The sequence below is a fragment of the Dryas octopetala genome, chromosome 5 (assembly GCF_963921425.1).
Source record: "Dryas octopetala chromosome 5, drDryOcto1.1, whole genome shotgun sequence".
Taxonomy (NCBI): domain Eukaryota; kingdom Viridiplantae; phylum Streptophyta; class Magnoliopsida; order Rosales; family Rosaceae; genus Dryas; species Dryas octopetala.
Window position 1 is genome coordinate 7,434,699 of NC_141370.1, and position 21,075 is coordinate 7,455,773.

General features: G+C 34.1%; 3 protein-coding genes across 6 annotated transcripts; 2 read left to right on the top strand and 1 right to left on the bottom strand.

Annotated features, from left to right (window-relative positions):
* The first annotated feature begins 290 nt into the window (after positions 1 to 290).
* On the top strand, positions 291 to 8,196 carry LOC147283907 (indigoidine synthase A family protein). The gene is made up of 13 exons (XM_086243647.1): positions 291 to 450; positions 574 to 670; positions 1,039 to 1,149; positions 1,906 to 1,988; positions 2,524 to 2,583; positions 2,666 to 2,726; positions 3,948 to 4,054; positions 4,155 to 4,232; positions 5,743 to 5,788; positions 5,884 to 6,004; positions 6,110 to 6,195; positions 6,383 to 6,466; positions 7,760 to 8,196. Exons 1-13 carry the CDS (start codon positions 376 to 378, stop codon positions 7,780 to 7,782), a joined length of 1,032 nt encoding a protein of 343 aa, XP_086099773.1. The 5' UTR covers positions 291 to 375; the 3' UTR covers positions 7,783 to 8,196.
* Positions 8,197 to 10,919: 2,723 nt separating this feature from the next.
* On the top strand, positions 10,920 to 13,998 carry NRPB4 (RNA polymerase II, Rpb4, core protein). 2 transcript variants are annotated; one of them, XM_086243649.1, is made up of 7 exons: positions 10,920 to 11,124; positions 11,227 to 11,351; positions 11,455 to 11,563; positions 12,100 to 12,177; positions 12,844 to 12,877; positions 12,975 to 13,043; positions 13,659 to 13,998. In XM_086243649.1, exons 2-7 carry the CDS (start codon positions 11,303 to 11,305, stop codon positions 13,734 to 13,736), a joined length of 417 nt encoding a protein of 138 aa, XP_086099775.1. In that variant the 5' UTR covers positions 10,920 to 11,124; positions 11,227 to 11,302; the 3' UTR covers positions 13,737 to 13,998. The 2 variants fall into 2 exon arrangements, with proteins under 2 accessions (XP_086099775.1, XP_086099774.1); XM_086243648.1 differs by having other exon boundaries at positions 10,921 to 11,351.
* Positions 13,999 to 15,088: 1,090 nt separating this feature from the next.
* LOC147283909 (programmed cell death 2 C-terminal domain-containing protein) lies at positions 15,089 to 19,664 on the bottom strand. Of its 3 annotated transcripts, none has more exons than XM_086244712.1 (8): positions 19,478 to 19,664; positions 18,485 to 18,588; positions 18,306 to 18,389; positions 18,125 to 18,222; positions 17,799 to 18,025; positions 16,818 to 17,052; positions 15,896 to 16,100; positions 15,089 to 15,757 (listed from the first exon to the last, which is right to left on the bottom strand). In XM_086244712.1, the coding sequence occupies exons 2-8, from the start codon at positions 18,575 to 18,577 to the stop codon at positions 15,632 to 15,634; spliced, it is 1,068 nt and encodes a 355-aa protein (XP_086100838.1). In that variant the 5' UTR covers positions 18,578 to 18,588; positions 19,478 to 19,664; the 3' UTR covers positions 15,089 to 15,631. The 3 variants fall into 3 exon arrangements, with proteins under 3 accessions (XP_086100838.1, XP_086100836.1, XP_086100837.1); XM_086244710.1 differs by having other exon boundaries at positions 17,733 to 18,025; XM_086244711.1 differs by lacking the exon at positions 19,478 to 19,664 and adding an exon at positions 19,197 to 19,304 and having other exon boundaries at positions 17,733 to 18,025.
* Between the last annotated feature and the right edge of the window lie 1,411 nt (positions 19,665 to 21,075).

A 21,075-nucleotide genomic window follows, 5' to 3' on the forward strand; every position in this document is an offset into this window, starting at 1 on the left:
GTATCCAATGTATGAATGCCATGTAAGTTGCCACATAAGATGGTATGAAATTATGGTATAAAAATGTGGTATATCTAGCACTACTGTAAAAATAAACAAAAGTGAAACCTTTGATTAGTCTAAGCGAAATTTTAAAACCACATTACCTAATATGCTTTTAGGGTAAAACTGTAAAAGTAGGTACTAAAATTGTTTTTTTCCTTAAATTAAAATTGGGTTTCTATTCCCTCCCTCCAATGTACCTAAGGTCTTCAGTCTTCTTGACCAGAAAAAAGGTCGCAGCTTTACAAATCAGCAATACCACTGTACATAACAATTTGAACTTTGGAGGCCAGTCTTGTGACTCTTGTATTAGAGTATCATCACAGAAAGGCTATGGCGTCGTCTTCTTCAGCGCTCTCAAGACTGTCTAATCTCCGCAGACACTTCCATCCTTCGCACTCAAACAAGGTCCCAATTCCATACATGACACATACATTCCCCCTCCTTTTCTACCTCTTTTATTATTATCTTTCTAAATTGTGTTCCAAATTTCACATTTAGAATTTTTTTTTTTTCAATTTCTTTCTGAAGGATGGTGTGGGGTTAATCAAGATTTCTCCAGAGGTTTCTGAAGCTTTGTCAAATGGGCATGCTGTCGTTGCTCTTGAATCCACCATTATTTCCCATGGTAATTCACTATCTCTTTTATTGTGTTGTCAGTTGATTTTTTGTCCTTTATTCTTCCTTGATATTCCCAAAATTTGAACTACTTTGCTGTTGAGTTTCTAATAACATTCTAAATGAAACCCAATTTGGTTTCTGCATACTATCCATTATCATAATTCATTCCATCATGATAATAAATGGCACTTTGGCGCAATGGTATGACTTACTCGAAACGACATGGGTGCGGTTTTGAAATGGGGAAATAGGAGTATGGCTGCGTACTGATAGCTCAATATGTGTTGATAAGTTCAATGATGGTGTTACACCATGTGTATATGAGGAACAGCACTTTTGACTTTCTTGCTCAATTTTGTTTTTCCTTGTATTCAGGGATGCCGTATCCTAAGAATTTGGACACTGCAAAGGAGGTTGAGGCGGTTGTGAGGGAAAATGGAGCTGTTCCTGCCACTATTGCTATTTTGGGTGGCGTACCTTGCGTAGGTCGTTATTATATTTAACTTTGCTCTGATTTCTAGATGAATATATGGTATGGACTTGGAAGGTAGCTTATGTTAATTTCAACTATATGTCTTCTTATATTGAGCAATGATTTCATGCCACTGAATAAAAACTAGTGTGATATGTTTTACTGAGTGATTTCAATGATCTGAGTATAACTGCTTGGTTAGTGAGACAACTTATACCCTCTGAAGAGGTTGAAGATTAGAATATGAATTTACTTGTGCAGATGTTGTCCAATAATGATGATATATTTTGTACAATTTCCTTCAAAAGTGAAACCGTCATACGTTTTCTATGCTTTAAGAATATGTGCCTACGACTTCAGTAATATAGGCCCCTTGTATATGTTTAGGGAACAACTGAGAAACTTTAGACTTAATAAGAAAACACAGTATATAATTGCAAGTGGGAAACCTGTCAGTATGGTCAAATTACACAAAACCGAATTAATAGGTAATAGTCAAGTTTTCTGAGTACATTTTATTATCTTAGCAAAAAAGATCAGGTCCACTTTTGATTTTCTGTTGATTAGATCTAATTCAATAAACAGCTTTACTGATGGTTCAGCCTTTCAGATTTAGAAAAGATTAAAGAGTATTCTAATCCAATTGTTAAGGTTCATCTGCTAAGGGAAGCTTGACTACATAAATAATTACTGATTATAATTCCGGGGGATGGTTGATTACATGACTCGTTTCTTTTTCTTATTTTGTGTCAAATTATTTCTTTGTCTAGGTCTGAGTATGGAAGAACTGGAGAAGCTTGCCAATCTGGGTCCTAGAGCTCAGAAGACAGCTCGAAGAGACATAGCACATGTTGTGAGTAACTGATATACTGCACTTGCTGTGAGTAACTGATGCATTTCTCTTATTGTGGCTAATAGTATTGGTCGATGAGATCAGTTGATCAAGTTGATTGATCTTGGTTTTAGATTGTGTGTTGTGCTGATAGAAATATATGCAATTGACAAATTTACACCTGCATAAATTATGAAAACACACCACAATACTTATACCACCATTCATTGAGGACAGAAAAGAATGATGATTTTTCAAATATGGCTGTCTAAGGTTACTTTTATGCTTTTAGTGAGGGGCATGTGCCGAAGATGGTTATTTTGTAGGCTTCTATCAGCGGCATTGCACTGTACATCTGCAAAAGTGTTTGTTAGCTATATTTTACAGCTTTTATTAGCATGTTGGATTCTCCATAAAAATAACGTGGATAGACACATGCTTATGGGGCTTTCTACATTGTTATAATATATGTTCAAGAAATTCCTGAAAAATGGAATTCCTGAATCATCATTCTATTATTAGAATGTTGCAAGATGACTTGTTGACTCTTTTTTAGGTGGCGACCAGAGGGAATGGTGCAACTACTGTTTCAGCAACCATGTATTTTGCTTCTATGGTAACCACTCTATTATTAGCTTTTCTCAAGGACGTCTTCTTTTTGTTTACGTTTACAAATATAATGAAGCACATTCTTGTAGGTTGGCATCCCATTGTTTGTGACTGGAGGAATTGGAGGGGTACATAGACACGGCGAGCGTAGTGAGTTTTGTGCTACATACATATTGCTGCTAGATTTTATTAAAAGTTCATGACAGAAACCACCTTTGTCCATCTGTAGCTATCCATTGTGGAATTAGAATCAAAGAGTCACTATCAAAGGCAACCATATTTCTAATATCTGCATTCATGATTTTTTTCTCCTAATTGCAAGCCGAGTCATATGTCTTCTGTGTTAATTGAGTCTATGGTCCCTCAAATGGTTTAGATTGGAGCACAGATAGGCAACTAGTACGCACACAAACTAAGGTGGGACAGGTTAGGAACCCTACCTATGTCTGCTTGTTGCTTGGCTTGCATTCAGATTAAATTAGGGTCTTCGATGCGAAACTGGGAAATTTATTACGCAAATAGAGACCGGTTTTGAAGAAATCTGGGTGAAGAGCTTTTCTGGGAAGCAGCTGATTTGTGGTTTATAAGGGCTGTTTAAAAGGGTTATTTGAAGGTTCAAAAATTCAGGATTAAATTGGGGAAGAACAATGGCTGGGTAATTCAATAGGAAAATTGGGGCTGGTTCCTAGAAATCTGGGTGCAGAGCTTTCCTGGGAAACATCTGATTTAAGGTTTTTTAGGCATGCTTAAAAGAGTTATTTGAGGGTTCAGAACTTCAGTTTTTGGAAAAGAAAAATGTGACTGTTGGTGCTGCAAGGAATTCTGAAAAGAGGGATTTTTGGGGCCTATTGCTTAAAGCCCCTAAATTAAAAGCTCAATTAAAACTAAGTTGACATAACCCTAGACAGTAGACTGTCAAAAACATAATGTTTTAAACCATACAAGACTCATTGTCATCTGTTGTCTCATATAGGCCCATATTTAAATAAAAATGATTCTTGCACAGCTTAGCATGCACAAAAATTTTGCATGTGACTTTATATTTAGTTATTGTTGAAAAGAATCTTAACTCATTATATCTTCCCAAAATATCTAAAGCTAGAGATTATCATGTAGGTCCTTTGCCCATTGTTGCATAATGAACTAATAATCTATAAGCACCTATTACTTTGTCTTTGGCTCTTATGTGCGTGCTGCAACTTAGCCAGATAATGCATACCATTTATCTTGCCTCTGATCCATATGTAGAAATTGATGTTTATTTGAAACTCTTGACCTTGGGCCAGAAAAATGTTTCCAGGCTGGATAGTGGTTAAAGGAGCGTGTTATTGTGCGATAAAATGTTACCAAATTTTATTTCTTCCTTTGCAGCAATGGACATATCTTCTGACCTTACTGAGCTTGGAAGGACACCAGTAGCTGTCATCTCTGCTGGTGTAAAATCAATATTGGATATCCCAAGGACCCTCGAATATTTGGTCTGCACTAAACAGTCTAAACCATCTCCTGTTTATCACTGATGTAATACAGCAATAAATTGTCAATTATAAATTTATAATAACTGCCTTCTTAAAACAGGAAACACAGGGGGTTTGTGTTGCTGCTTATAGGACCAATGAATTTCCAGCATTTTTTACAGAAACAAGTGGTTGCAAGGTATTGAGGTCGGCTCTATTTTAAAATGTTACTTAGAGTAGAAGTTCTCCATATAATCTATAACAGATTGGTCAATTGTTCTATCCATATATCTAAGCAACTAAATTCATCTTTAAAAAATGGTGCCTCAACTACGTATTCTGTCATAAGATTTTGTGTTCTCCATTTCTGCCATTGGCATATTCCATATGCCATGAAAGCCATCCATGTGGTGTTGATTGTTGAGTTCATTTGATCATCTTGATGGCTGGCAAATGATCAACTGAACCCCTTCTATAGGTTAGTAGGAGAAAATATCCTCCCTGATCATACCTCTAGAGAAAACTGGGTATCAATCTCTTTCTCTCTCTCTCTCTCTTTCCTTTCTGATTAAAGTGGTCAAACTTAACCTAGCAGCAAGAGGATCATTATTTATTATTTTCGAAGGGTTAAAAGAATGCTAAGTATCAAAGGGGAGTGCTAGAGTGCCCTAATTCTGCCCTAATGATGTGACATTGCCACATAAGATTATATAAAGACTATTTTAACCTTTCTTGAAATCTTGCAAAATTTAAATTACAAAAAAGAAAAAAAATATTTAAAGATTTTCCTTCTAAAAAAAAACTCTAGCCCCAAAATCGTGGAACCCTAACATCAACTTCAATCAAATCTTCTATTTTGGAAGAAATCTTTTCAATTCATTCACTATTTTATGTATTAAGGTTCTTTGATAAAAATTTTATGTTTTGAATGATGATGAAATATACCCTATACTTCATGTCCTTGTCTGGCCAAAAAAAAAAAAAAAAACTTCATGTCCTTGACTCTTTGACGATATTATTCTAGTACTGTATGAACACCCCTAGGGTTCCTGCTAGGTTATATATGACAACTAATTAGAGGCCATATTAATTCAAAATTGGAAAAATCCTCTTCACATTTAAATACACTGATTGTGCTGAGGCCTAGCTATATGATATATTGATCTTCAATCTCATCAAGATTAATGCTATGCTGCCTGAAGATCATCGATGATCAGTGTCTTGATCAAAACCCCATGGCATACTTCTTATTTGTACTTCGTCTTTTTCATTATTCTTAGCCATGCCTAATAATCAAGCCACACAACACTCATCTCGCACTATAAAAAGACATTTGGTCCGAAGGGACGTTCAAGTATTGGATTGGATTGATTTAGGCAATTCACTTTGAGTTGGGAAAAATAGTCTTTTAATAGTAATAATTATATTATTAATCTGATGTGGCAAATAAATGGGATGTGTGCAAAATAATTTTGCCATATCATATTAGGGTGCATAGATCTTATTCCCCACTAGGGCACAAAATCTTTTCCCAAGTATCAAATGTAATAACCCTTATGGTGATGAGACATGGAAGGAAAAAAGTTTGTGTGCATGAACAGCTTTAAATGGTTGGACCTGTTCTGCCAGCAGGTTTACATAGTAACATAATTTGTTTCAAATTTGTATTTGACTAAGGTTCTTTGTTCAATAATGACTTGTAAACGTAGGTGCCTTGCCGTGTCGATAGCCCAGAAGACTGCGCTCAGCTTATAGGCAAGTGGAAAAGTCAATTCATTTTCTTTCCGAGAAGAAAATATATAAAATTTTAAGCAAAACCCCTTTCTTTTTAAATTGTTTTTGTTTTACAGATGCAAACCTGAAACTTCAGCTTGGAACTGGAGTGCTGATTGCTGTTCCAATTCCTAAAGAACACTCAGCCTCTGGAAGTTTAATTGAGTCTGCAATACAGAGAGCCCTTAAAGAAGCTAGGTAAACTGTGATTTCCTGCTCATCAATAATCTGCGATGACATGTTCTATTAATAATATTCTGGACCCATTTTCTATATATACTGAAAATGAAGTTGCATTTACAGGGATAAGAACATAATTGGAAATGCTGCAACTCCATTCTTGCTTGCAAGAGTGAATGAACTAACTGGAGGAGCTTCTCTGGCTTCGAGTATCCTTTTATCTATTGTTTGCACAACAACGTCAGTATATTAATATTCTTTATGTGGGTGACTTAATCAAATCTAAAGCATACTGGAGGCTGATTGAAAAAATTTTCTTAGGTATTGCAGTACGAACAATAATGCACTTGTTGATGTTGTTTGCTTTATCAACTCAGTTTCTTAACCAACAATTAGACATTGCACTGGTGAAGAATAATGCACTTGTTGGTGCACAAATTTCTGTAGCACTTGCCCAGATCAGGGAACGTTGTAACAAAGGTGGGCTACATTTTGTTGTTTTGCCATAATAATGACAAGAAAAATCATGCAATTAATGATAGAAGAAAGAGATTACTTTAGGTATGCAAGTAATAAATAGAGTCAATAGACTCATGGGTCATGACTTTACATAATAGTCGGAAAGGGAAGCCACTGATCAGCACTGAGTGGTTGGAGATTGATTGAAATAACAGTTAGCCTATTAACGATTGTGATCAAGCACACACACAAATTAACACATTGGAAGGATTCTTTGTACTTGAGATCAGTGTGGTTATCATTTGTGGACTTTGTCCTATCTCATTTTTTTGTTGGAGTTGGAGTTAGAGTTAGTGAGTGGATTTCAAAATGTTATGCATGGGGCTATGTTGAAGGGGGAAGTAGAGGAGGTAGTTGGATGGAGCTTGTCCAATGGTAAGAGTTTTGATGTGAAATCGTTCTATGTGGCTTTATTGGGAACAACCACTTTAGTATTCCTTACAAAGAAATTAGAAAGCAAATGTTCCACCAGGTGGCATATTTTTTTTGGACAGTCACTCATGAGAAATTTTAATTATTAGAGGGAGAGTATGTGAGTGGTGCTAGAGAATGCTAGGTTTATGGTTTTGTGTTTAAAATTTGGATTTCCAAGTCAGCTTAGGATTTATATTGTTAGGGGTAATTTTGGTTTTTAGCATCCTTAGGGTTTTTCTATTTAATGCCTTGTATTGTCTGCATTCAGTCATGCGTCTTCTTCTGTCACATAGACTTCTCTTTCTGTGTAATGAATGAGAGTCGTATTTTGCAGTTTGTTCTTTTGTTGGATTTTTCTTCTATTGATTGTTTAACGAGTAGATGTTACATGTGCAAGGAGGGTGAAGGGATGGTGTTTCATTTACTTATTCATTGTCCAGTTACTTGGGAGTTTTGGTGCTATATTTGTACTTTGTGGTATTTTTGGTCAGGTATGGTTAGTGATTTCTTTGAAAAAAATAAAGAAAAAAAGGAGCTTTTGAAAGTAACTTGTCATCATTTTCATTATCAGCACGGGTTAATTTTTGAGGGGATGACTGGTTATTGGTATTCCATGATAATTTCTAAGCAAAGCCTGAAACACTGAAATGTGTGTTCAAGCTCTTCATATTCCTCTAGGTTTTTTTTATTTCAAAGCAGTCATTCAATAATTAGATGGAAAGTTGCACTGCACAATCAAATTATACATGTTATTCCTTGAAGCTGTGCATGTAATTACTTTACTGATACAACTAGGCCGTCTTTTCTTTCACCTATAGAAGTCAGATTTATTTTTGACAGGTGGTTTGGATTCGGCGTTATAGGCTACAAAATGTTTTGATCCAGATCGGGCAACCAAGCGTTTAACTAGTTGAGGTTTTTATCTTTCTTCATTATGAGTGGTTTCATTACTTTCACCACATGATGATAAATGTCGTGACATTGAAATAGCCAAGCTGCGAGTTTCTAATGTACATTACAGTTGCCATGATACTTTGTAAGCTATAATGTCAGAACTTTACATTGACCCAAACATTTGTTGTCACGCAAACGTGGGAAGTATGAGGGAGATGAATGTCAAGCATAACAAAGTTGCATGACTAATACTTATTGTTGGATTCTCAAACGTCTCTCTACATTTATAAGATTTTTTTCTTTTCTTTTTTTGTTTTTGGTGTGGGCTATATGCCTTTATAAGAGATTGTACCAGTTAATTGTAACGACAACTTTGAAGGCTCGATCCCCATCTCACTAAATTCCATATTGTGCAATGTGCATATTCTGTAATAAACTAAAAAATAAAAAAATAAAAAAAACTTGGTCCAGAAATTAAGCCTCACCCTTGTAAAAACCTTCGGTTTGTATATGGAATTGCGTTATAGTAACCTTGCGTAGATACGTTTTACGAATCTAGTCAAATTATTATACCATGTGTATAATTATTAAGGTTAAGAGTTATATTAGATTTTAGATGCTAATATATGATTACATACGAGATATAACTTAGGTAGATACGGAAGACCATATTAGCATGCCATGTGGTGGTGGTAAGCTCCAATGCTAAAACGGTTTCATGAATTTGGACAACTCAAGTAGTAGATCATTTTTCAATCCATGATAACCAGTTAACCACTACCTAATTTTTCTGTATTATGTTGATAAGACATTTAGTTAGTATTCAGAACGGGTCTTAATCTCAGTTGGTAATGAGCCCATCACTCACTAAGCCCAATCACTTTTAGGCCCAAAAATGCTACCCATCCCTCCCCAAGGCCCACCCATCAAAGATTTCTCTTTGTATTTCTCAGGCCCAGCTACTAAACTTATTATGTGTTTTTTTTTCTCTTCAAATTAAAAAAAGAGTATAAATATGATGGTCGTCTTGCTCCCAAGGAATAAAATTTCAAATTTTGAGGAAATTTCGATGGAAATTTCGAAGATTTTTAAATTTTGACAGAAATTAAACGGAAACGATGAAAATTACTATCAAAATACGGAAATTTTGAATGAAACTTTACTATATGTTTATTGGCTTAATTATCGATTTACCACCCAAAACTGTAACTCATTCCCACTTTACCACCTGAAAGTTTTTTTGTCCCAGATTACCACCTGTAACTTACATCCATGTTTCATTTTACCTTGTTCCGTCAACAATTCCGTTAATGCTGACGATCTGGCCGTTAATGCTGACGTGGCGCGCTAGATGTGCGCCACGTGTCACATCTTTTTTTTATTTTTTCACATTTTTTTATTTTTTTATTTTTATAAACTTTGAAAATTCATTAAAAATAGCTCCGAACTCAGAAAAATATACGAAAAATTCCTACGGACTCGTCTTAACTAGCACTAATTTTCTATAAGGTTAAATTACCAATTTGCTCTCTAAAAATTTTCAAAAAAATTAGAAAGTCCAAATTTATTTCTAAAAAATTAAAATAAATTTTCCTCTATTAAATAAATTCTAGAATTTTCGTAAACTCTTGGACAAATTCTCAAAAATATTTTGAAAAATTACCAAAAGCTTGTTTTAGAGAATTATTTCGAGACTTTACAGAAATTTTAGAATTTTTCTAGAATTTATTTTATAGGGAATTTTATTTTTCTCTAAGACCGAGAGGTCTTTTGGGTAGCAAGTGTTCACGAGAAAGGTAATGTTAGTTTTTAGAAGACTAACGGTGCATACCTCATATTTTTTGGAGTTCGAGATATTATTCTATGAATTTTCAAAGAGTCTAGAGTATTTTAATTTTCTAGAAATAAATTTGGACTTTCCAAATTTTTTGGAAATTTTTAGAGGGAAAATTGGCATTTTGACCCTATAGTAAATTAGTACTAGTTAAGACAAGTCGGTAGGAATTTTCCGTGTATTTTTCTAAGTTCGGAGCTATTTTTAATTAATTTTCAAAGTTTATAAAAATAGAAAAATCAAAAAAATCAAAAAATACAAAAAAGATGTGACACGTGGCGCACATCCAGCGCGCCACGTCAGCATTAACAGAATTGTTGACGGAACAAGGTAAAATGGGACACGGATGTAAGTTACAGGTGGTAATCTGGGACAAAAAAACTTTCAGGTGGTAAAGTGGGAATGAGTTACAATTTTGGGTGGTAAATCGATAATTAAGCCTATGTTTATTTAACATATTATCTACTACATTGATAAAAAACATTGAAGAAATCAAATTATATAATAAGTTTCATGTGATATAAGATGAATATAATGCGCGCTGAAGGTAAATACTATGAAATAAAATTAGTATAATGAATAAATAAAATTAATATATTATTTATACTCTATAATATATACACTAAATTGTATATACTTTATAATCTATACTCTATATTATTTAAGATATCGTATAAAATATTAAAGTTTAGATCCTTTAGAATATTTTTAATTATTTTTTATATAAAAAGGTATTAGAGTTTATTGGTTTAGGATTTAAAAACAATTAAACGAAACTCCAAAACGGCCAAACGAAATCTCAAATCATTTTTTTTTTCAATTGCCCAAAAACCTCAAATTAGGATATAGTATATGATATTAGGGTTTAGACTCTTTAGAATATTTTAAATTATTTTTTATATAGAAATATATTAGAATTTACAAATTTAGGATTTAAAAACAACTAAATGAAACTCCAAAAAGGCCAAATAAAAACCCAAACTATTTTATTTTCTTTACAATTGCCCAAAGACCCTAAACTCCAATCAACCTTAAACCTTTTAAATTTTTTTCTCTTTTTTATTTATTTATTTATTTATTTTTTCTTTTTTTCCTTTCTTTTTTTTTTTCTTCCTCTTTTTCTTTCCTTCCTTCCCTTTCCTTTCTTTTCTCCCCGAGTGTCCAGCAAAACTTCTTCCACTGTTTTTCTTCTCTCTCTCTCTCTCTCTCTCTCTCTCTCTCTCTCTCTCTCTCTCCCCAATCCATCACCAACCCACCTCATCCTCACCACTTTCTCCCCCCTGCCACGCCTCCACTGTCGCCCCCCCTGCCGCGCCCTCGATCTCCCTCCTGCCGCGCCCCCCGGCCACCCCCTGCCGCCGCCCCTCCTTTCTCGCCCGATCTCCCCCTGCCACGCCCCCCCTGCCGCCGCCGGTGAAAACTTAGGCGAAATTTCGAGAATTTCGCCGAAATTATCCCGAAAATTTAACAAAACTAGGTTTCGATTTCGACCCCTCCTCAAATCGAAAATTTCGGCGAAATTTTCGAAATTTAAACCCTAGGCTGCTCCTTACTTAAAGCATAACTTCTGCATCCGCAGGTCCAAATCAATTCCGTCGTCTCCGAATTGAAATTTATCGCTTCTCTTTTTCTCTACCTTCTGCTTGTTCAGCAACATGAATGGAGAAGAGGAAGAGAACGCCGCCGAGCTCAAAATCGGAGACGGTACCCCTCTCTCTCCATCTCGCTCTCTCGCTATATATGTATATATATATATATATATAAGTTTTTATGTTTATTTATTGAATGGGTTTGGTTTTGTGGACAGAGTTTTTGAAGGCAAAGTGCTTAATGAACTGCGAAGTTGCTTTGATTCTTGATCACAAGTACGAGCAGCTTCAACAGATGTCTGATGATCCCAGGAACCGAGTTTCTCAGTGAGTATCGCTTTCACTTTTTAATCTGAATTTAATGGCAGTCCCTAACTTGCTTGCCATGTTTGCCACACACAAAACATATGTTTGGTGTAATTGGGTATGCCCTCATTTATGAATTTGAGCCTTTCAGCATATGATTAAATTATCAATTTATCAGGCAAAACAGGAGAATTCAATTGGTCTAATTTTTGGCCGTCCGATAATAAATAATATATTTGATATAATATATATTAGAATAAGTTAGAAAAAAGAAAAAAGAAAAAGCGAACTAACCTGTACTGGTCTTAGAACCAGAAAAAAAATAGGCTGACTCTTAAATTGAATCAAATTCTATTGTGTCTGACTCATAGTGATCATTTATCAAAGAATGACTCTGGTTATCAAATGATTGAACAACCGGGATTTTTCGAATTGAGAGAGATCAAGAATTCTCACTATTTCTTAGTTTCAATAACTTGTGTGACTTTGAACTCTTTTCTCTTAAACAAATTTGATAAGAACAATAATTGTTGTTATTCTTATTCTTACTTTCTCAGAGTTTTTGAGAAGTCACTGCAGTATGTGAAGCGCTTTAGCCGTTATAAAAACCCCGATGCTGTTAAACAAGTTCGAGAGTATCCTTCAGACTGTTTGCATATGTCTCACATACATGCATATGATAACACCCCCCATCTTTTATATTTTACTAGAATTTCATCCTAGACCTTGCAATTCAGTTGCGTGAAGCATATTTCTGGGATTGACAGACTTGGGTTTCTTGAATTTTTTACCAAACTGCAATTTCCAATTTTAGCAGGATGGCACATATTTTACTCAGTTTCCTCATTCCTGTCTTAGGTTCCTGTTAGGATGCAGGCCATAATTATTGCGAGTGTTAATTTTCCAAGTTTTGATTTGTAGAGTTTAAAAAAAAAAAAAAACTACAGCAGTTTTATGGAGTTCAAACAAATTTTCAAGTGCTTTATCATAAATGGGACAGTCCTGAATGGGTAAGGAAGAAGGATTTATTGCTTAATTGACTAAAGATTATCTAATGAGTCATGGGATTTGAGCTGAACGGAAGTGTGGCTGAGTTGATATGTGATGTGTCTATGTAACTATTAAGGGTCACAAATTCAGACATGAATTATCTGTCAACTGCTTAATCAGGAGAAACTAGTGTTTTCCATAGGAAATGGTGGCTTATTTTGGTTACTTTTTGACAATAACTTGAACTTTTATTCTTCAAACTTTGTTCCATCTGCATCAGGAGTTTGAACCTTAACTGAAATTCAATTCAGAATCCTTAGTAGATATCAGTTGGCTGAGTTTGAGGTAATTTTTCAATCACATGCAAGAAGTTCTATAGGGGAATTTTTCTTTTCATTTTTAACAAAGAATCTTATAAATGTAAGATTGCTTTGTTGTGCAGCTTTGTGTTCTTGGCAATCTTTGCCCTGAAACAGTTGAGGAAGCCATTGCTATGGTACCATCTATAAAGGTATATCTTACTCATACACCACATTTTCTTATGGTGTTTGTGATTTTGTTAATATGGATATATAATACTTTGCATACATAGTACATTCCTTTTTTTTTTTTTTTAATCAATTGGCATACACAATACATTCTTATGTTTGTAAAAGATGATATACAGAAGTGGTTAATTACAAAGGATATCCTATAGTAATGTTGCACATTATGGTAATTTGAGGCTCCTACAAGTGTAAATGACATTGTTTTTGAAGAGAAGAATATGATGACAAATATTTGTGTCGGAAAAGATCAAACTTTAATACACTTATTGACTTGTTGTTGGATACTATGAAGGAAAAATTAGAGTGCTGCACATTCTTTTTTTTTTTTGCACATTCTTAAACCATACAAAATGGACATAAAAAAATTTAGTTAAGTTTAACATATGTTCCTGCTTCTAATAATAAAAGAAAAAAAAAAAAGAAACGAGAAGAGATAGGTAATATCCAAGAAAATGTTGAGAAAGTGCCAAACCTTACCTTATCAATACACAATTCTTTGTTTCTGAAGTCTGTAAAACCTGCCTAAGGTTGATGACTTTAATTAATATCTATTAATATATGGAGCCTCTCTTATGCAGGCCAAAGGACGGGCTCATAATGATGATGCGATCGATAAAATGTTGAATGACCTGGCGCTAATCAAGAAATTTGAGTAGTGGCTGTTACTTCTGTGCTCCGTGTTTTAATTTTATAGCAATGTAGCTTCGGATACCTTTTTTAGCTTGGTCGTATGTTGTAATATTCTGATATTAAATGCCAACATAGCAAAGATTTTGGGGTTAGAAGAATCATATTTGATTCTTTTGTGTGGATCTTATGTAACTGTAGTTGAATATTATGACTGGTATTCATTGATGATGATGATGTCAACTGGTGATTTGTTCCAAAACATATTAATAGAAGTACCTTTATTATCAATTTTCGCACAAACGCTCTCTACCAGCCCCAATGCCATGATTTGAATGTGAATATGGTTTAGGGGAAGGATCTATGGCACCTTTTAATAATGCTAAAGGTGCCGACATTTTGGTACATAATGTGTACTAAAATGTGATACAATTTACGTTGTGTAAGGATATAGCAAGGATAAAAAATTGTGTACTACATTTACATCTTACATTTTGATATTACATTGTGTATGGTCGGAACATATTCAGCATGGATTGGGTATGAAAAGAATTTGGAAATTTATATGCATTAAAAAAAATAATAATAATAAAAAATTGTTTTATATTCAAAAGAATTTGGAGAGTTTATGTGCTTATACCAAATTAGCATTAAAAAAGCTATAACTGTATAACATCATCTTGGCTATCCAGCGTAGCCTCCGGTGTAAACAAGCTATCAATTTTGAAAATCCAACCTGAATTCCGTCATAATAGCCCTCCCATGGTAAAGAAATTGATAGAAATTGCTATAAGATTTTGTTTAACATGGTTTTCATTGTACAGTTGAATTTCAGATGTAATAAAAACACCTGGTATGGGTAGAGTAACCAATACTTTATTGAGTTATTTATTAATAAGCCACAACATATAATCAGTTTTAATTATAAACTCAAACTTCTAATCTATTTATTTTTAAGCCACAATTAAAAAAACAAAAAAAAATCTTGTATGAAGCATTCAATACTATTCAAACTCAAGCATACAAAAGTTTTAGTTTAATTTTTTTCGAATTCTTTTGAGAATTTATGATTTATGGTATAGTCTTTAGAATTTAGGGTTTTAACCCTAAATATGAAGACATAAAACATAAACTCTAAATGCTTAAACTTTAAAACAATACTATATCATTCAACAAAGTATAATTCTACGAAATTATAAAGCAATTCTACAAAATTACATTTTACATCATAACAAAATAAAGTATAACTCTTTACATACTGTATCATAACAAAATAAAATGTAACTCTGTGAGAATTACTTTCGGCGTAAAAACAAAAGTTTAGTTTTAAGCTATTCCTTGTGGCTTAAAAATAAATAGATCTTTTACATGGATTTATGAGTGAAACTTATAATTTTTTGTAGCTCTTTATAAATTTACTTAAACTTTAGTAGGTCTTGGCCCAAAATTGCGAGAAACAGAAAAAACTTAAATTATGATTAACGAACTGGGATTCTCTTACACTTGTTTACATATATCAATCCTACCAACTCATGTATGCCACAACATACGGTCTCCAGAGCTCATTTCCAAAAACAATAATAGTCTTTCCTTTAAGCATAACTGGTGAGACATTAGAAATCCTTTAAACTTGACCAGAACAACCAGAACTCTGATGGACAAAAATTATCTTTGCTCCAGTACTGTGTTGATGCTGCACAGCAACCACCATCAATAGCCAAGTGACAAAACTCCCTACTCCTAATGATGCTCCAAGGTAAAAGAGCTTTGGGACATCAACCCTACGGTCAGAATCTTCAATCTGGAGGCTTCGCTGGTGCATCAGGCCAACCTTATATGCGTACAAACATTTACGAGGCTACAATGATTCCTTTCTTATGGAATGTACTGTTATTTTCTGCTTTCCCAGAGGACGCTGTACCAATTATGAGAAATAGCCATGTTCGGCTAACCCATTGAAAGATTTCTCCAACTGTAACAGAACAGCTTCTTCTGTCACAAGCCAGTTCCCATCGATGGACTTTCCTTGATTAAAATGTTGGCAACAGCTCTGGAAAAGGAGGACAGATTTACATTGGATTGTTTCTAAATAAAATTGAAGGGGTCACTTACCACTTACTGAAGAACATGGCTATGAACAAATTCAAAGGCCTTAATATTCAGACCAAATAGCAGAGAGTTGACTTACCTTGGAACAAGTATATACCATAAGTGTCATCCAATTCCAGTTCTCCAGCAACTGTATTTGACACTCATCAGCTGCCCCTTGTAGATAATATAATAAAGGGGGCATTAGCTGCATTTCATAGTGCCTTGATCCACCACACAGCCTACATGTTCCAGGGTCTCCTTCGGCTGGTGTAGCCAGGAGTGGTTTTCCACCATATGAATATCTGAGTACAGAAGATATGATAACAGATGAGAAAGGAAAATGGGGAGGTTGAAAAACAGATATAATGCACCAATTCTAACAATGATAATGTTGGACCAATTTCGGAAAACATAAGAAAAATAAATATAATAGAATCCTCAGACACAACTTATTTCCACACACCCCCCTATGCAAAGTTCCTAAAGGTGTTTCATCCTTATGATTTATTTCATGATGCTTGTACTCCCATGTCTTATTCTCACAAAATCATTAATTTTGCAAGAAGATGAAAAAATGGTGATATTTATTATAATTCCATGAAAAATGGGTGTGAAAGACCATATAACCCTCATTTTCTTCATGTTTCATCTCCATCAACTTCGCTCCTCAACCAAACCTATACTGTAAAACCATCATATGGCCCCTGGTTTGATTTGTAAATAGTTTTGTTTTAGAGAGAGAGAGAGAGAGAGAGAGAGAGAGAGAGAGAGAGAGAGAGAGAGAGAGAGAGAGAGAGAGAGAGAGAGAGAGAGAGATTGTGCAGAAAGCTGACAAAAATAGGGTAAAAAATAGTATGTTACAAATTCAATTTGTTATATTAGTGAAATAGCCAAGTTTAGCAAACCACAAGGGTGTAAGTGTTGTAAAATGAACCACAGGTATGAACCATAATTTGGGGTCTAACTACATGCGCTTCCATAATTCCCCTAATTCCACTACTTGATCCTAAGTTCAATACCTGAAACATTGTTCTGGATATGCGTCCAATCGTTTCTTGAACTTAAGGTATGTCCTGTCAGCAGTCAAAGCTTTATCATATTCATAAGCTTCCTCTGCCCATGTTTCATCTTGTACATGATCATCATCAACATTTCCGTTCTTTGTAATGGAAAGGGATGAGTAGTTCGAACATATAGAAGTAAGATCCTTTGAGGATGGCTCTTCTTGAGTGTATATATAAAAACAAGGCACCACTGCAACAAGTACATAAAACAAGTTCAGAAAAACTGTGAAAAAAAACCCAGATGCCATAGTTTTCATCCAAAAATGTAAAAGAGTTGGGAACACAGGTTACTACACCTTGAAGATAGCCCCAACCCCCAGCCAAAAACAAAAGAAAGAAAAAGAAAATGGAATGAGAAATTTATGCCACAAAAAATAAATATGCAAAGTAACCATGTCGTACACACACAAACATGGCTTTTCAAGCAAATAAGAACATTAAACTAATGGTTAAATCTATGAAGAAATGATTCTTACAGCTCTTTTCCACATAAAATAACAAGGGAAACATGCTATAATAATTTCCAGTAACCAAATTTTGATTACTTTTACCTTTTTCTTTAAAATGAAAAGGAGAATTAAAGACATTCTCCATCTCATATTTATTTAATGATAAGTTTCACTCTCCCACATATTTATATTTGTAGCCTATCCTATCCTTTCCACTTTGTGCAATCTCCTATGTCACCTTTTACATTGGACAACCAAGAAGAGTCTGAACTTAAAGCAACCATGAAGTGGCATGTACATGGTACAAAGGAGATGAGGGCCATGAGGTGGAGGCCAAAGAAACGCATACAATTAATAAAAGTTTTAAAACCAAGTAAAGGGAAGATAAGCTGAGATTCATTCTTCTAAAAGGCATCCGTACCAGGTGTGTTAACATCTACCACTTTATCCAACTGACTTGAAGGCGACGGCTTTGTAAAAGTCTTACAATGATCATTGCTCTGTGGTTTCTTGGCATGAGAAGCCAAGTTCGCAGCATCATTAAGTGCTTTACCCAACTCCTCCAGATCTATATCTTCATCATTTTCATCATCCAAATCCTCCCACCAGCTGGTGTTTGAAACTGATACTGATGAAGTTGAAGGGACCACTTCTTGAGAAGTGGTATTTGATTCCTCCACATTGTCTGATTTTTGAACACGAAGAGCTCGCCAGCTGCATGTCATGATTTATAATCGTGAGTATCAAAGTTAAATTTTGCACCAACATTTTGTATTCCATTGTTTTAATATTAAAACAGATCATGAAAAAGACCTAAGAGGAGTGCTCCCACATTTTGGCATTAGACAACCAAAAATAAAAAGGACACGCTCTTCAATGTTTACGTGTTTACTTGAAATTGGGGCATAAACCTGGAAAATTAAGTAGTGCCTGTTAATTTCAAATGATATGTACTCAACAAATTATAAATTTATCAGTTTCTAGAAAGTAAAACCTGCGAAACAAGACTTAGTTTACTTCCACATGCACTACACTCAAGCAGATTAGGTGGCACAGATTCTTCAGGCAGAGGCCAGTCCTGTTACAAAGAAAGTAAAATGGGATCAAAAACTCAAAATCAGTATATCCTCGAACAAAACATGATATAGCTATCAGCTGCAACTGCTCACTCACAGGTAGTCCACCAATTTTTGTTGTATAATGATCAAATGATTCACGATAATCATCAGCCCATGGTCCTGGCATGCCTAGTAGGACTTCAGCCATCACCCAAGATACTAGAACCAAAAACAGGAACAGTAAACATGGTAGGTGAAACAATGTAAACCAAGAGCTAAACACTCAAATTCCATCATATTCAGCTAAAGAAGGAAAAACATGTAAATAACAATAAGGTGGGCAGATAACATATGATAGTATAAATGATAATTAAAAGGTTTTAAGTTGTAAAGCTGAACTTAAATATTTTCTTTGAGAAGCAAAGCAATATAAAAGAATAAGCTTGTGCATCATACGCTTCATAGCACTCCAGTTTTCCTTCCCATTTCTGATGAAATGTTGGAAAAACAAAACATTTTGCATTTTCCAGTCATCCATGACCTTTATAAAAACATAAACATCCACTCAACTGAGTCTGATATGGCTCTTGGAATAGTTTATCACCACTTAAGTAACCAAAATAAAAACAAAAACATAATCTTTTAAACCAAAAAAAAAGGAATTATGAAGTTCTTTTTCCATGGTTTTCTCAGCAACCAAACAAGGGGCATAACTAATGTTTACTACATAGAAGCCGCATAACCAAAGATAATATGTAAATGAACAAGGAATAAAAAAAACTGTAAAATAATGAACAACTCTTTAAATTGAAAAGTTGTGATCCCACCAAGTAATTCTTGTAAATTACATGCCGCTCGAACCCTTAACCTGGATATATCTCCAATTATTTCAAATGGGTAACATACGAATTCAAAATGGCATTTTCAGTTTGCTTCAATAAAAAGAAAAGAAAATAGCTGTACCTTGAAATTGAGATTTTATGATGAACTATATAACAGTTAACAAACAAAAGTGAGCCCAGAAATTATGCTCTTGATAAGGAAAAAAAAAAACAGAGAAAAAGGATATTAAGAGTAGTGGAAGTTTAAATTACCAACGAAAACTTACCCAGTTGCCCACTAAAGCTTTCAGTAAACAGCAGCGCGCTTTGCTAAGAGGTTTCTACACATAACCTGCAAGGCTGCAACCTAGTACTGCTTTAGTTTAAGATTAGGCTTTAGGACGATAGAAGCATTTTTTTTTTCTTTATTAGGCCGGAGGGATTCGAATTTTAGACAAATTCAAATCAACTCATTGTCTCAGCCACCCTCATCACTTAAGAACTTAAATACAGTGGCCAGAAAAACAAAAGAGCTTAAATACAGTTTTTTTTTTTTTTCCAAATAAAAATCAAGAAAGCTACACCGAAAAAAAAAAAACTACAGTAACAAAAAGCTACACTGTTCCCTCATCACTGTAGCTTTTTTTTTTTTGTTCACCGAAAAAAAGCTATAATAATAACAAAATTAAATTTTATATGAAAGGTATTAATGTATTATGGATATTTTACATGAAAAAGAGTTAAGAAAATGTAAGGAGGAGGATCAAAAAAGCTTATTTGATATAGGGTAACTTAATTCAATAACTCATTTAATACGGGAACAGGCAGGTAAGTTGACTTTCGGGCATTTCAGTAGGGGTGGGCATAATAACTGGCGTACCAAAAGACCGAACCAAACCAACTGAATAAAAACTAAAAATACACTGAGTTGACCAAAAAAGTCAACACTGTAAAGAAAATCGAACCAAACCGTATATGAACGGTTCTGGTTTCGGTTTCATGCTCACTTTGCCCGAACCGCACCATGTAATTTTAAAAAAATATAATTATATATTTTTATGCACGTTTTATATATTTTTGTACACATTTTTATACACATTTTTTACATTTTTATTTTAGACCCTAAAATATATTTTATATAACCCTATGAGTTTAATATTCTATATATAATAATGTTTTAGTATATAATTTTAGTTATATCTTATATAATAAAATTAGTATATTCTATTTCTATATACTCTATAGTCTATAGTCTATATAATAATGTTTTATGTATATAGAGTTATATATAAACTTAGTATATAACTATATAGTTAGTAATTGTATATAGTTAGTAACTTAGTATAATTAGTTATATATAACTATATAAGTAATTTATAGTTATAGTAGTATACTAGTATATACTATAGTAGTATATAGTTATATATATATTATACTCATTACTCTATAGCTAGTAGTTATATATAATCTTTATATAGTTATAATTTATAACTTAAGCAGGTTGTATTTATTTCAAAATTTTAAGTACTAAGCAGGTTAAGCAAAGTTCAAAGGTGTATTTATATTTATATTTGTTTAATTGATAGAATGGTAGTTCAAAAACCCAATTGTGTAGTCAAAAAGTTCAAAAACCAAATGTGAGTACTAACAAAATAATTGGGTTTAGGCCCAAAACCGTGCATGTTGCACCGAACCAAACCGTCCCTACAATGGTCTGGTTTGGTTTGCTTTTTTTCCACTTTGTCCGGTTCACAGCACCGAACCGCAACGAGAGAATACTTCTGGCGCGGTGCATAGTTCTCGGGGTGAACTGAGCCGAACCGCACCGTGCCCACCCCTACATTTCAGGTAAATTTGTGAATGGACTAAATAGATTTTGGGTATA

Coding starts and splice junctions, on each gene's coding strand:
- LOC147283907 (XM_086243647.1), top strand. CDS start 376: ATGGCGTCGTCTTCTTCAGCGCTCTCAAGACTGTCTAATCTCCGCAGA. Junction 2,727..3,947: donor ACATAGACACGGCGAGCGTA/GTGAGTTTTGTG, acceptor CTTCCTTTGCAG/CAATGGACATATCTTCTGAC. Junction 6,196..6,382: donor AGGAGCTTCTCTGGCTTCGA/GTATCCTTTTAT, acceptor ACCAACAATTAG/ACATTGCACTGGTGAAGAAT.
- NRPB4 (XM_086243649.1), top strand. CDS start 11,303: ATGAATGGAGAAGAGGAAGAGAACGCCGCCGAGCTCAAAATCGGAGAC. Junction 11,352..11,454: donor CGAGCTCAAAATCGGAGACG/GTACCCCTCTCT, acceptor TTTTGTGGACAG/AGTTTTTGAAGGCAAAGTGC. Junction 11,564..12,099: donor CCCAGGAACCGAGTTTCTCA/GTGAGTATCGCT, acceptor TTACTTTCTCAG/AGTTTTTGAGAAGTCACTGC.
- LOC147283909 (XM_086244710.1), bottom strand. CDS start 18,577: ATGGCTGAAGTCCTACTAGGCATGCCAGGACCATGGGCTGATGATTAT. Junction 17,053..17,732: donor GGTAGATGTTAACACACCTG/GTACGGATGCCT, acceptor TACTTGTTGCAG/TGGTGCCTTGTTTTTATATA. Junction 16,101..16,817: donor TATCCAGAACAATGTTTCAG/GTATTGAACTTA, acceptor TTCTGTACTCAG/ATATTCATATGGTGGAAAAC.